This window comes from Gobius niger (assembly GCF_951799975.1).
Source record: "Gobius niger genome assembly, chromosome: 6".
Lineage (NCBI taxonomy): Eukaryota > Metazoa > Chordata > Actinopteri > Gobiiformes > Gobiidae > Gobius > Gobius niger.
In genome coordinates, this window is record NC_136857.1 from 11,868,035 (window position 1) to 11,879,717 (window position 11,683).

The window sequence follows — 11,683 nt, forward strand, 5'->3', positions numbered from 1 at the left end:
TGTAAGCCTTTATTATTTATTATTAGAAACATTGATATGATTTCTCGCTGAAACATGAGCAATGCACTGAGATTTTCAAAAGTGAGAGCTCCCCCTTACGAATATAAGTTTAAATGTCCACAAATACTTTAACTAGATTAGATAACACCACAGAATCAGTGTTTGTTTTGTTACCATTTATTTAGCAGCATGATTAATACATGTTTTACACAAACGAAATTCATCTTTTGTAAAAAAAAAAAAAAAAGACTTAAAAAATAACAATTTTGTATTTACACTTACTGTACATTCATAATGCAGACATTACATTGTGCTTGATACATAAAAACACATTCACACACTTACACACTTACACACTTACACGCTTACACGCTTACACACTCAAACTGTGCTGGGTTCCCTGTAGATTGGTCTAATACTGGCCTGGAGTGTCATCTGTAAAATGAGAAAGAGAAATAATGACATTAGTGTTGCAATATATATGCAGAAATCTATAAACCAGAGCAGGGTTTTGACACTCCTAATAAACAACAACATCAAAACACTTGAATTGGTGAAAGTAAGAATGAGAAAATGTGCTATTCTACCACACAACTTTAGCAAGAAGAGTATTATCCTTCATTAAAATGCAGTGATGCAGAGGCAGCCAGAGGATGCCATTTGTAACACAATATCCAATCTTCTTATTTGTCATACTGCTTGATTTACCTTCAGATGTGTGCTCTTTTCTCCACACCCCAAGCCAGACTTCCTGAGTGCTGTCCCTCTTCCAGGAAAACAGGCTGGAGCGGGATGGGGGTGACAGCCGGGGACACTTTTTGGAGGGTGATGAGCTGCTTGGGGCCGGTGTGGACTGAGGTTTTCTTTTCTGCATGAGAGCCCGGTCATCACAGCTCCCTGTTCTGGGCTGGACTATCCCGGGATTCCGTCCTTTGCTGCGTGGGGGGCATGGTTTTGGTGGTAGGGATTCATTTAAAACGGGGGTGTTTCTCTCAGAGGGGCGCAGAGGCGATAACGGCGGTGTCTTTTTGGATAATGAACCAGAAACATGTACATTAGGGGGCGCTGCGTGCTTAAAAGAAGGGCTGTGGGATAGCTGAGTGTTTTTCTGTGCAGTTTTGGAGTTTTGCATAAGCTCTCTTTGTCCCATAGGAGTCTTACTGGCATGCCCAACAGAGGTGCACTGCTGACTCACAGCAGTGCTCATAGTGGGGACGGAGGGAGGTGATTTGGTTCTCTTACTGTTTTGAGTGTTTTTGAGTCGTTCAAGTGAGGTAGATTTGACACTAAATGAACCAGTTTGATTCGGCCCCGTTCCGGGTCGGACCGGTGATCCTCGTGTTGAAGGTGTGGGGTGAGCTGACCTGAGATTTGAGGCTGGTTGAGGAATTTTCCTGTAGAAATAAGAACATTTAATTGAGGGGAGACAGTGCAACCAAAACAAGTATACATGTTTAGCTGGAAACAAAACATCATCTAAAAACATAATAAACTCCCGCAAAATTTCAATGCAATACCTCTAAATTATTATTTTTTTCATATTCATCTGCAGTGTCTCACCTAAAGACTTAACTAAACTGGTGACTGGTAGACTGGTGGAGTGCCTATTCTTTGAGAGCCACTGTAAAATATAATGTAATCATGTAAATATAATGTAAAATATAATGTAAAAAATAATATGGAATTTATGAAAAATGTGTCAAGGACTTGTATGTCTTTGTATGTCTTGTCTTTGTGTTTGTTTGTCTTGTCTTTGTCTTGTCTTGTCTTATGTTATTTATGTTTTTGTTTTATTCAATGTCTACTGTGACTGTGTCTATGTCTGAGGTGAATGAATGAATGAATAAAAAAAAAAAAAAAAAAAAAAAGACTTAACTAAATAGATAGCTAAAAATCCATACGTATATATCCCATATATATCCTTGTGTATCATTGGCTTTACCCACTGAATGTGAGAGTTCAGTTCACTAATCCGTGTTCACTAAAACCTAGAGTTGTAGTGGATTAACCCTCGGCATCTATTTAAAGAAAGACTCATTCAGAGGCTGCATCCTGACGTAAAGCTCCTTACTTCCACAAGTGTGAGTTCACATGGTTGTCCAACATGGCACTGAGCGCTATCCGGAAGTGGTGCAGGCGGCGGTCGAATGTGAAAACACTGCACCCAAACGCACGGCATCCGAAAGTGCAGAGCTATAAAAGAGACAGATTTTTTTTTACATGTACATTTCATTATTGCTCCTTTAAGTCCCCATTGAGCTTGTGAGTACCCCAAGAGGTTTCGGATGCCAGGATGTGGTCGACAGATCATGGCATTGCTCTTCATTGTCGCTGTCGTCATTGGGCGGCAGGCTCTGGTTGAAGGGATAGGGAGGCTGCACTTCTACCTGCACAGGGCTCTCATCCACTGGAAAAGCTTCTGATACATCCTTTGATCTGTAGAAGAAAATATCTTTATTCAGTGCATTCTGTTAAAACAAAACAAATGCATAGAATTAAAGTGTCTTTGAGAGTCCAGGAACGTGCTATATAAAACCAAAGCTTTACCATTATTTACTATTTTCATTATTATTAATTGATTATAATAATTAATATACCATTGCAACTCATACCTGACAATATGGCTGTTGGTGTTCAGGTTCAATTTGCTGCATTCACTTGTGGGAGTTTCTTTGGGAGCACACTGCGACTCCGCGGCTTTGGTTTTTGCAGGAGACTGCTCTGAATCTTGAGGTGAAGAGGCCGCTATCGGTGGATCTGATTCAGTCTTCCCCTTCTGCTGTCGAGACAAGTCCGACACATAACTATCATATAAAAACTAACCGAACGACAAAAGATTATAGCTGTAAAAGATACTGTGCAGTGGCTTCAGAAGGTTTTCAGACCCTATTTTATTTGTCATTTTGTTATGTAGGAATGTGAAACAAAAATCTCTGGATGATACTATGATAACATTATACACAGATCATTTTGGACATAATAAAAGGTCAGTGGTTAATCCCAGTCATTGCCTCTGATACAGAAGAAAAAGCCTCTCTACAAGCCTGAGTGTGAATTATTTTGGAATATATAATCATGATTTCAATTGTGATTTAAATACATTTTCTGGAGTCTGACTTCAATATTATATAACATTACCAGTACATAATAAATAGAAGGGTATGATGACGACCTGAGCCCACTGTAAAATAAAACACTTACAGTTTGTATAGTCTCCAGCACCCTGAGCCTTTTCTTGTCCTGATCTTCACTCTTTTTGTTTGTTATTGAAGCCCTGGTGTTTTTCTGTGTGCGGCCGTAGGTCCTTGTTTCCCGCAGGGGGCTGTTGGAGGCTTTTGCAGCTGCGGGCTTCTGAACAGTGGGCTTTAAAGGCGACAGGCCTGAAGACGCAGAGGAGGAGACAGAGGGGGAGGAAGAGGGGCGACAGTGGTTTGGGACCCGGGGAACTGAGGGCAGGGGTTGACTTCTGGGACGCTGCGGCAAAGCAGGGTGCGATTTATCCTGAGTAACTTTGTCCACAGTCGGTAAACTAGAAACATGAGATGGAAGAGAGAGGGGAAAAAAAACACATACTTTTAATTGAGTGTGTGAGTACATTACAGTAGTGGTGCAAATTATAGCAATATCTTACCTCAATGCCTCTTTTTGTGGCTTGTTGGGCCTGTGCAGGGAGGAGAAGGATGGGGCACCGGTTTCCTTGGCCTTGCTGTCCCTCGGCTTTTCTTTGACATTCGAAGAAGGCCGACTTGCTCGTGGTTGTTGCTGTGGGGCAGAGCTGGACGGGACACCGGTCTTTGTGAGGGAGCTGTGCCTTCGATCGCAGTGCTCTTCAAAGGCCTGGGGTTTCACCAGATTTCCACAGTGACTGCACACCACCAAGTAGAAGTCGTCCTGCGCTGGACAGTGGCCATATATGCGCATGTCTAAAGAACAGGAACAAAAAACAAAAACAGGAACAGTGAAGCAGCAGTGAATCATATTTTCACTCATAAAGGTGCAAAAGTGGTTTGATTTTCACCTTCTTTCCTGAGGGTCATGGTCTCGCAGCGGTCCCTCCCAGATTTAGTGTCTTCATGCTGGACTGGATACAAAGGAGCAAAGAGCCAGTGCACATGAGCTGTCAGTCCATTTATGATAGAAAAAACATGCAACATTACACATGGCCAAGTGCAAACCAAACGCTAAAAATATCTGGCAAATTATGGAACTTTTTTTCAATTGTAGTTTTGAGTCAAGGCTATGCTCGTCTCATAACATTTAGGCAACGTCCAGATGTAAACAACAGACCCATCATCTAATAAATTAACGAGCAGCAGCTTCTCAAACGAATTACAACCCCAATAACTTGTGCCATAAGCTCTGTTGGTATTTTAGTGCTGTTAGCTAAACCCCGTGTTGTTGTTGATGCTGTGGCATATTGGCCACGGGCTTCTCCTCACATGGCTGATCCTGGGCTGCTGCTGCTGCCCAAAGACAGACTTTCAGACGATTTTCGCTTTGCAAAAATAAATATATAAATAAAAATAAGACAAGGACATATGTATTTATTGTTTCTTCTTGAGCGCGCCGCTGGATGATGTTGGCGAACTCCCTCAGCGCTAGGACCCAGCAGATCTTTTGTTTGGGTTGCGTTTGGAGTCGGTCTTTTACGCGTTGGAAGTGGGAAAATAAATCAAAGGCGAGAGGTTTTCGTTTGGGACAGGGGCCAGGCAGAGTGTGAGGGCCGTGACTCACCATCCGGAGGTTCCAAGTCCAGTCTGTCGACCCAACAACTCCAGTTTAATCCGACAAAATCATCGAGATTAGGCATCCGGCGATCCACAGCGGCCATTGCTACTCCTGCGCGCTCCCGTCTGACGCTGGCGGTCGTGCGCGCGCACTACAGCCATAACATCAGCCCAGAAAAATGTGGGACCTTTTTAACACCTTTGTAACATTTTATGCCACACAATTGTACTTAACCCTTTACTGAAGTAGGTCATTTTGATTCATTCGCCTGTAAAATGACGTCTCCAAATTAAAACCATTGCTGTTAATGTCCCTTATGGAATTTACATAATTCTTCTGCATGTGAGTCTCTAGTTGTACCCACAACAATCAGCATGACTATCAATGCCAGTATTGGCACAACTACAGTACTGAATAAAATAATACTTTTCTTTTTCCTGTTTTGATGTAAATAAAAGGTCCACAGCTGCAATAGAAGTGGGAACCAAAAAAACACTCTGAGCCTATAAAAATACTACCACTTGAACATATATTTCAAACAGGTCAAAAATATCTGTAAACATTAACAGTGTACATCAATTTTTACATGGATAAGTCCATGCGTTTTATAGGGGGACCTTTGTCTTACCCAAATCTATCATTTTGACTAGTAACATGTGGAGCAATGTGACTGTGGTGCTTATAGGTATGCATTTGATGGTGAAAGTACTGTGGGTGGTACGTAGCTTCTTTAAAGAGTGTTAAAAGCATTATTTTTCAGTTAGCTGAAAAAAGGTAGAAAAACGAGGAAATGGGCCCAGCACCATCATGTTTTTTGGAGTTGCCCTAAACTGACTCAATTTTGGGTGAAAATTTAGAGTAGTGTTGACAAAGTCTTAAACACAAAAACTCCTTTAAATTTTGAGATTATGTTTTTAGGTTAACAGCCAGATTGCATAAAAGGTTTTTGTAAATTGTATCTATGAAAGATCATGTAGGTCGCTAGTAAAAAAAAAGTAAAAAAGTGATTACAAGGAAATGGATGACCGACAAACTACCGACATTAGAAGAATGGATAGACCTTGTGAAAGAAATTGGCCAGATGGAAAAGTTAACATTTGCATTAAGACTTGAATATGACTGATTTGAGGACTGCTGGAAACCATGGATGGACTTTCTGAACACTCTAAAGGGATCATAACACTGACACCCTGGCACCGTTTTGTCTTGGATATTTCTTATTATAACGGTAAAATGTGACTGTGCTTTTGAATTGAAAAAAAGAAAAACGAGGAAATGTTCTAGGTTGAGTATCTACAGTCAGTGTTGTCAAGTCCTGCCGAATTTCTGAGGTGTTCTTTTCTTGTGATCAAAGCCAAAGTCGCTTTTTCTATGCTGGAAATGAAGCAGGACCACAGTCAGACTAGAATTTGTGACAAACAGGGGCGCCGCCAGCAAATTCTGGGCCCTATAGAGGCACCCCTACATTTTTTACAGAGAAGATTTAACCCGATGAAAATTACCCTGTTTGTTAGTCAAAATGGCCAAAATACACAAAAGGGCTGTTCTTCTCGGCCAGGGGTCACCAACCTTATTTCAGCTGAGGGCTACTTTAAGAGTATTAAGTTGTTTGAGGGCTAACAGTTAAAAACAAATCCTAAAGACTTAAACGTACAATGTTCACTTATAGGATATTGACCCCATATTATATTAAAATAGCTTTATTTTAAACTCATACCGAGTCACAAGAACCGAAATAACTGTAATTTTGAGAATCAGATTCAAGAAAATGAAGTGTTTTACACTTTAGAAAAAGTCCCAAGGGCTACTGGACATGCCCCAAAGGGCCCCTTGTCCCGTAGGTGACCCCTGTTCTAGGCCCTTAGAATAGTCCTAACCTTCCACCTCTTTATGGCGTCCTTGGTGACAAATCCACATTTAGCAGGTTTCACTGTGGACTTTTCGACCAGCCCATGTTCCTTCTCATCAGTCTTGCACACCAAACATTTTGGCCAATTCAACAGGAGCTGTACTGTACATCCATGCACTAGACTTAACAGAGTGGGTTGTACAGAATCGGCCCCTAGAGAGGTTTCCATTCTGATAAAATGAAAGTAGAAACTTATGTTCTGCCATGAACATAGATTAAAGCAAGGTCTTTTTCTTCTTTTCTTGTGAGCTGAAAGTCTACTCGAGGGGTGCCCAAAGTGGCCCGCCAGAGGGTGACCTAGTTTTGTGCCACATCTGATCAATACCCTATCTCCCATTCATTCTCAATGGTAAATATGGATGCAGTACGTCAAATTGGGGGCGCTATTTCACTCCTATCGCAAAGTTAAGGAAGCACTTGGTCTTGGTGTTTTCATCAACCCCCAGTTTTCCACCGTTTATTGCAAAGGTTGTTGAAATCAACAAAAGTATGTGTTAAAAATGGATTTATAATATAATTGATGAGATTTGAGTTAAATGAATGAGGTAAGGTTAATATAGCATGTTATTTGCATTGATAGAATATGCAAATGCAAATGTATACCGAAAAATAAAATATAGTCATTATTTGCAGTTATATGTGTTTCACGCTTGACATCGCCATGTTTGGCACGCGACCCACAGGCACTTTTTCATTTTGGCCCTCGGACACAAAAAGGGGCACCCCTGGTCTACTCTACAAGAGGATTTGTCCTTGTCCCATTCAGTAATGACCACACAAGACATTGAAGACAGTAATAAATCCAGGTCTTTGATTTTAATGTTGCTCAGCATTTTTTTTTTTAACGCAGTGTCCTTCTTTGACAATAACAGAACCGTTATCGCAAACCGGCAAGTTAAGAAGCAACACGAAGCCAACACAGCTTGCCTTCCCTTATGCCAAAGTGGAGGTAGAAGCCAGACAAAAGCAAAGATAATAATTAAAACCAAAACACACAAAAAATAAACGACACAAATTAGTATCAAATTAGTTGCCTGTCAGTTAAATTAACACCAAGAGGTCCATCTCCAAACATTAGAAAAATAGAAAAAGGGGACACAGCTTTCTGTAGAACCAATAGTCACACACCAACACCAAACTGAAAACAGCAATGAAACTAGATTTAACAAAGCACCTTTAACAATCTCAAGTTTGGCAACCAAATAATGTTTTCTATTTATAAGAATGTAAGATAAGAACACTATTTTAGTGAAACATAATTGCCTAGGGTGTTTTTTTTTAATATAGTTTTAGACAAAACGTACAAAAACTGCAGAGCCTTTTCAATGTGTGCTTAAACAGACCTCAAACATCTGAAAAACAAAACCAAAGTTACTGTACATATATAATGAAGATGTACAGCCTAAACTATTCATAAAATGTGTCGGTGCCAGTGCACATTTAAGAGATAACAAAATAGGAAAACGTTGTGTTTCTGTTGACAAGTCTTCGATAAATAACACAAATTAAACAAAGAGTGCCACAATTTCTTCATTTAAAGGGCTTCACATTCTGAAACTCCAAAGACCCTTTCTAAAACATTTTTTTTGTAATATAAATAGCAATTACGCCACTGCTGAAAGGACAAATCTAAAAGCTATCTCGTTCCTGCTGGATGTTTCTTAAATGAAAGTGAATCCGTGTTCAAGGTGATTGTTAAGACACGTGTACAAAATCTATATAACTGACTATATTTGAAATCTGCAGGACAAATGGCAAGTTACATTTCCACGTTCTCCAAGCCCAGTGGGAACTCTGTATTAGCCAGAAAAAACTAAATTATTGCAATTAGTCATTTCTGAAATGTAACAAACATAAAGACATACGACTTGAACAGATCGCACACACAGTCAGTTTGCACATACTAACTGCACGATTCTCTTTGAACCGAGTACTGAACACTTAAATCAGTAACTCAGGTGCAAGAGAATTACGATTGGCCGGTTCCTCCCTCCACATTCGCCGGCGGATCGGCCTCTTTATGGAAAGGTGTCTCCTTGTAAATGAACCAGCAGTTTCCAGCCCACAAGATGAGGTTGAGAAAGCCGAAGACCTGAAAAACAAACATTTAAATATTATACGAGTATTATCATTGTACCATAATCCCTGAGGCAAATTGTCACCACTAATTATTATAATTTTTGGCTGGCATTTAGGTTTTTTTCAATAGCTTATTCTCTGTGACAAAGCATTACTGGTTAAAGATTTTATGAAGAGAGATTCAATGAAAAAGCAACACCTAAAAATCGACTGTGTTTTTATGTAGAATTATTGATGAACTCACAACTGAGGCGTTGAGTCGTCCCATGTGAGGCGGAGCTCCGGCAGAGCACTTGTTGGGGTCTTTGCAACCATCCAGTGAAGCATAGAAGGTCGTAGGATCACTGGATGTCTTCACATCTGTCAGCCCTTTGGCCCAAGCAGAGGCCGCGGTCAGCCACAGGAAGGCGAAAAGAGCAGTCAGCAGCAGGTCCTGGAATGAGAACATGAATGCACCTTTTACTGTTATAAAGGGTCACACGGCCCTTCATTAACACAGCACTGGCAACTCCCTCAACTGCATGACTGACCCTTTGCACAACCATAGGATAAAGAGGTCCAGAACTTTGTATGCGGTTTTTCCCCCATACATTTCATATAAATAAATATAATACTTCAAAGAGATGTATGACCATTTTATATGATTGGCATTGTTTTTACATAATTAATTTAATTTCCTTATAAACTGAATCAATATCTATACCGGCATTTAGAGAATGTTTCATGACAATGGGAAAAAAGTTATAGCAAATGAAACTCTCAGGAATATTTTTACACCAAAGAGGCAGAAAATTACTTGCAACGCAATCAATTGATGATGCAAATCTATACCATTCCTTGCCTCTCATGCCTAAATGTCTTGCGTTGACATTAGTTGGAACCGAGCAGTAAGTAATCTGTATGGTACCTGACATGTGACAAGATTATGACAAACCATATAGACGTGGCAACCTTTTCACTGCGACGAGTTTATCATAAACTATTTGAACTACAACTAGATTTTCATTCATATTTCAATAAAATAACTTTGTGCGACGTTATTTTTGTTTTGTGCCTTGTGATTTTTCAAATACAAAATATGTGCCGTAGAAAACACTGAAGAAAGGAATAGGAAAATATATATTGAGAAAAACACATTAAAAAGTTAACCAGGATGTTTGCAACAAATAGAAAGTAGTGTAGCACAACATACTGAATCATTACAGCATTATAGTACAGGATATACATACCACCACTGGGGCGCGGCTGGACTCCCTGTACACATGCTGATAGCCCAGGTACAGGATGAGCATGGCGGTGCTGTACAGGAAGCAGAACACCCCAATGCACACGAAGAACTCGGCAGAGGAAGAATAGTTTCCGGTCAAGAAGTATTCGGCCTCACTTCCATTACAGTTAGGTGCCTTGTAGGGGTTCTGTGCCATCCTACAAGAAATGACAGGTCCAAAAGAGGCAGAATAGCACATGAAATTTCTAGTTTAGGAAGTTTGACCACCACTATATAACACTTTATATTCCGACAGGCAAGGTGTGTGAAGCGTATAGTCCAATTATATTATTACAGCTCAGTACCACACCCTATAAAGAACCTGCACCCAGATAATCTGTGGGTTCCCAGATCATATGGAAGGCATAGATGCCATGCAAAAAGACAACAGCAGTTCTTACATAGGGGATCACAACTATAACAATTTGCACAACACTGCAACTCTTTTTGCATCTTGTGCCCACATGACACCACCCCCATTTAGGGCTACCCACCTAAATGGATAGTTGAAGTGTGCAGTTATTTCCGTTGCCTTTGACGGCTCCCCACCACTGCACTGAATGATGAAGCTGGTGGTGCTGCTGTATCCTCCAGTAGTGGCAAAGGCAAATATGGCGAACACCTGTGGAAAGATAAAGTTAAACACATTAGTCATGTGACCAGAGAGAGCGAGTGAGAGTCGTGCATTAAAGGGTTGCACAATATTGGACATCTGCATACTTCCTTGTTTTGTGTGTGCAACGCAGGAAGCGGAGAGAGCCATTCTTTTCCATAGTGTAGAGTAGGCATTATACCTCCCACTCATGTGCTTAAGTCCTTGTATGATCTGGCAGGTGCCACTAATGAACACTATTTGAAGATATGCTGTGTGACTCTAATATCTAGGCAGGTGAATCCATTTGATTTCATTGCATACCATATCTCAAAGGGTCTGGAAAGACTTACAGCTGCGTACTGAGCACACACTATGTCACAAGATGTACGCATAATCAATTTGAAAGGTATTTTTGCTTCTAGGGATGGTCAACTTCTTATAACACGCAGAACCATATCACAGTAATGTTGGCGAAAAGAAAAACTTACCCATTCAAGCACACGTATAAAGGCGAGGGGCTCTTTTAAGGGTCCAAAGTCAAGCATGAACCCGGAAGATAACACTTTCTATAAAAGAAAAAATATATAAAATCAACGTTACAACAACGCAGTTGGGAGTAGTTTTAGACAAATAGGCGTGTTAGGCTGCCACGAAGTGACAGGCGCCATTAAAACATGTTTTCCGGTGTTGCAAATGCTATTACCTGGGCCATAGAGTCCATGGCGAGTGTAGGTCAATGAGGACCAGCACTTGGAATCGTTTCCTGACTGTTTTTGTCGCTTCTTTTGTCGCCCTTTCGAAGTTTGTACAACTTTGCTCCAACTCCTCGGTGACACGTGATCAGTGACGTAAAGACGTTGCCGGAGGCGCCGCTGCTCGTCGGGAGAAAACGTTATTATCCATGGGCGATAGAGAGATAAATACAAACATACTTATACAAACATACATAAATAAGTAAATAAATAAATACATTAACAAATAAGGGGGCTTCGAAGCATTCATTGACTTTATGTGCCCAAGACTAAACATTAGCTATAATAGCATAATAATAATAATAATAATAATAATAATAATAATAATAATAATAATAATAATAATAATAATA

At 40.3% G+C, this 11,683-nt stretch overlaps 2 protein-coding genes across 4 annotated transcripts; both read right to left on the reverse strand.

Annotated features, from left to right (window-relative positions):
• Positions 1 to 270: 270 nt before the first annotated feature.
• LOC306964528 (ataxin-7-like protein 2) lies at positions 271 to 4,915 on the reverse strand. Of its 3 annotated transcripts, none has more exons than XM_079558550.1 (9): positions 4,735 to 4,915; positions 4,019 to 4,081; positions 3,632 to 3,923; positions 3,202 to 3,529; positions 2,613 to 2,776; positions 2,271 to 2,436; positions 2,072 to 2,193; positions 709 to 1,394; positions 271 to 435 (listed from the first exon to the last, which is right to left on the reverse strand). In XM_079558550.1, the coding sequence occupies exons 1-9, from the start codon at positions 4,829 to 4,831 to the stop codon at positions 413 to 415; spliced, it is 1,941 nt and encodes a 646-aa protein (XP_079414676.1). In that variant the 5' UTR covers positions 4,832 to 4,915; the 3' UTR covers positions 271 to 412. The 3 variants fall into 3 exon arrangements, with proteins under 3 accessions (XP_079414676.1, XP_079414675.1, XP_079414677.1); XM_079558549.1 differs by having other exon boundaries at positions 273 to 435; positions 2,613 to 2,779; XM_079558551.1 differs by having other exon boundaries at positions 273 to 435; positions 2,613 to 2,779; positions 4,019 to 4,076; positions 4,735 to 4,819.
• Positions 4,916 to 8,095: 3,180 nt separating this feature from the next.
• Positions 8,096 to 11,420, reverse strand: LOC306964603 (synaptophysin-like). The gene is made up of 6 exons (XM_079558679.1): positions 11,282 to 11,420; positions 11,067 to 11,144; positions 10,478 to 10,605; positions 9,946 to 10,141; positions 8,961 to 9,149; positions 8,096 to 8,729 (listed from the first exon to the last, which is right to left on the reverse strand). Exons 1-6 carry the CDS (start codon positions 11,297 to 11,299, stop codon positions 8,607 to 8,609), a joined length of 732 nt encoding a protein of 243 aa, XP_079414805.1. The 5' UTR covers positions 11,300 to 11,420; the 3' UTR covers positions 8,096 to 8,606.
• Positions 11,421 to 11,683: the final 263 nt, after the last annotated feature.

Coding starts and splice junctions, on each gene's coding strand:
- LOC306964603 (XM_079558679.1), bottom strand. Junction 10,606..11,066: donor TTATACGTGTGCTTGAATGG/GTAAGTTTTTCT, acceptor ATCTTTCCACAG/GTGTTCGCCATATTTGCCTT. Junction 10,142..10,477: donor CACTTCAACTATCCATTTAG/GTGGGTAGCCCT, acceptor CATTTCTTGTAG/GATGGCACAGAACCCCTACA.
- LOC306964528 (XM_079558549.1), bottom strand. CDS start 4,831: ATGGCCGCTGTGGATCGCCGGATGCCTAATCTCGATGATTTTGTCGGA. Junction 3,530..3,631: donor CCACAAAAAGAGGCATTGAG/GTAAGATATTGC, acceptor TCATGTTTCTAG/TTTACCGACTGTGGACAAAG. Junction 2,437..2,612: donor ACCAACAGCCATATTGTCAG/GTATGAGTTGCA, acceptor TTTCTTCTACAG/ATCAAAGGATGTATCAGAAG.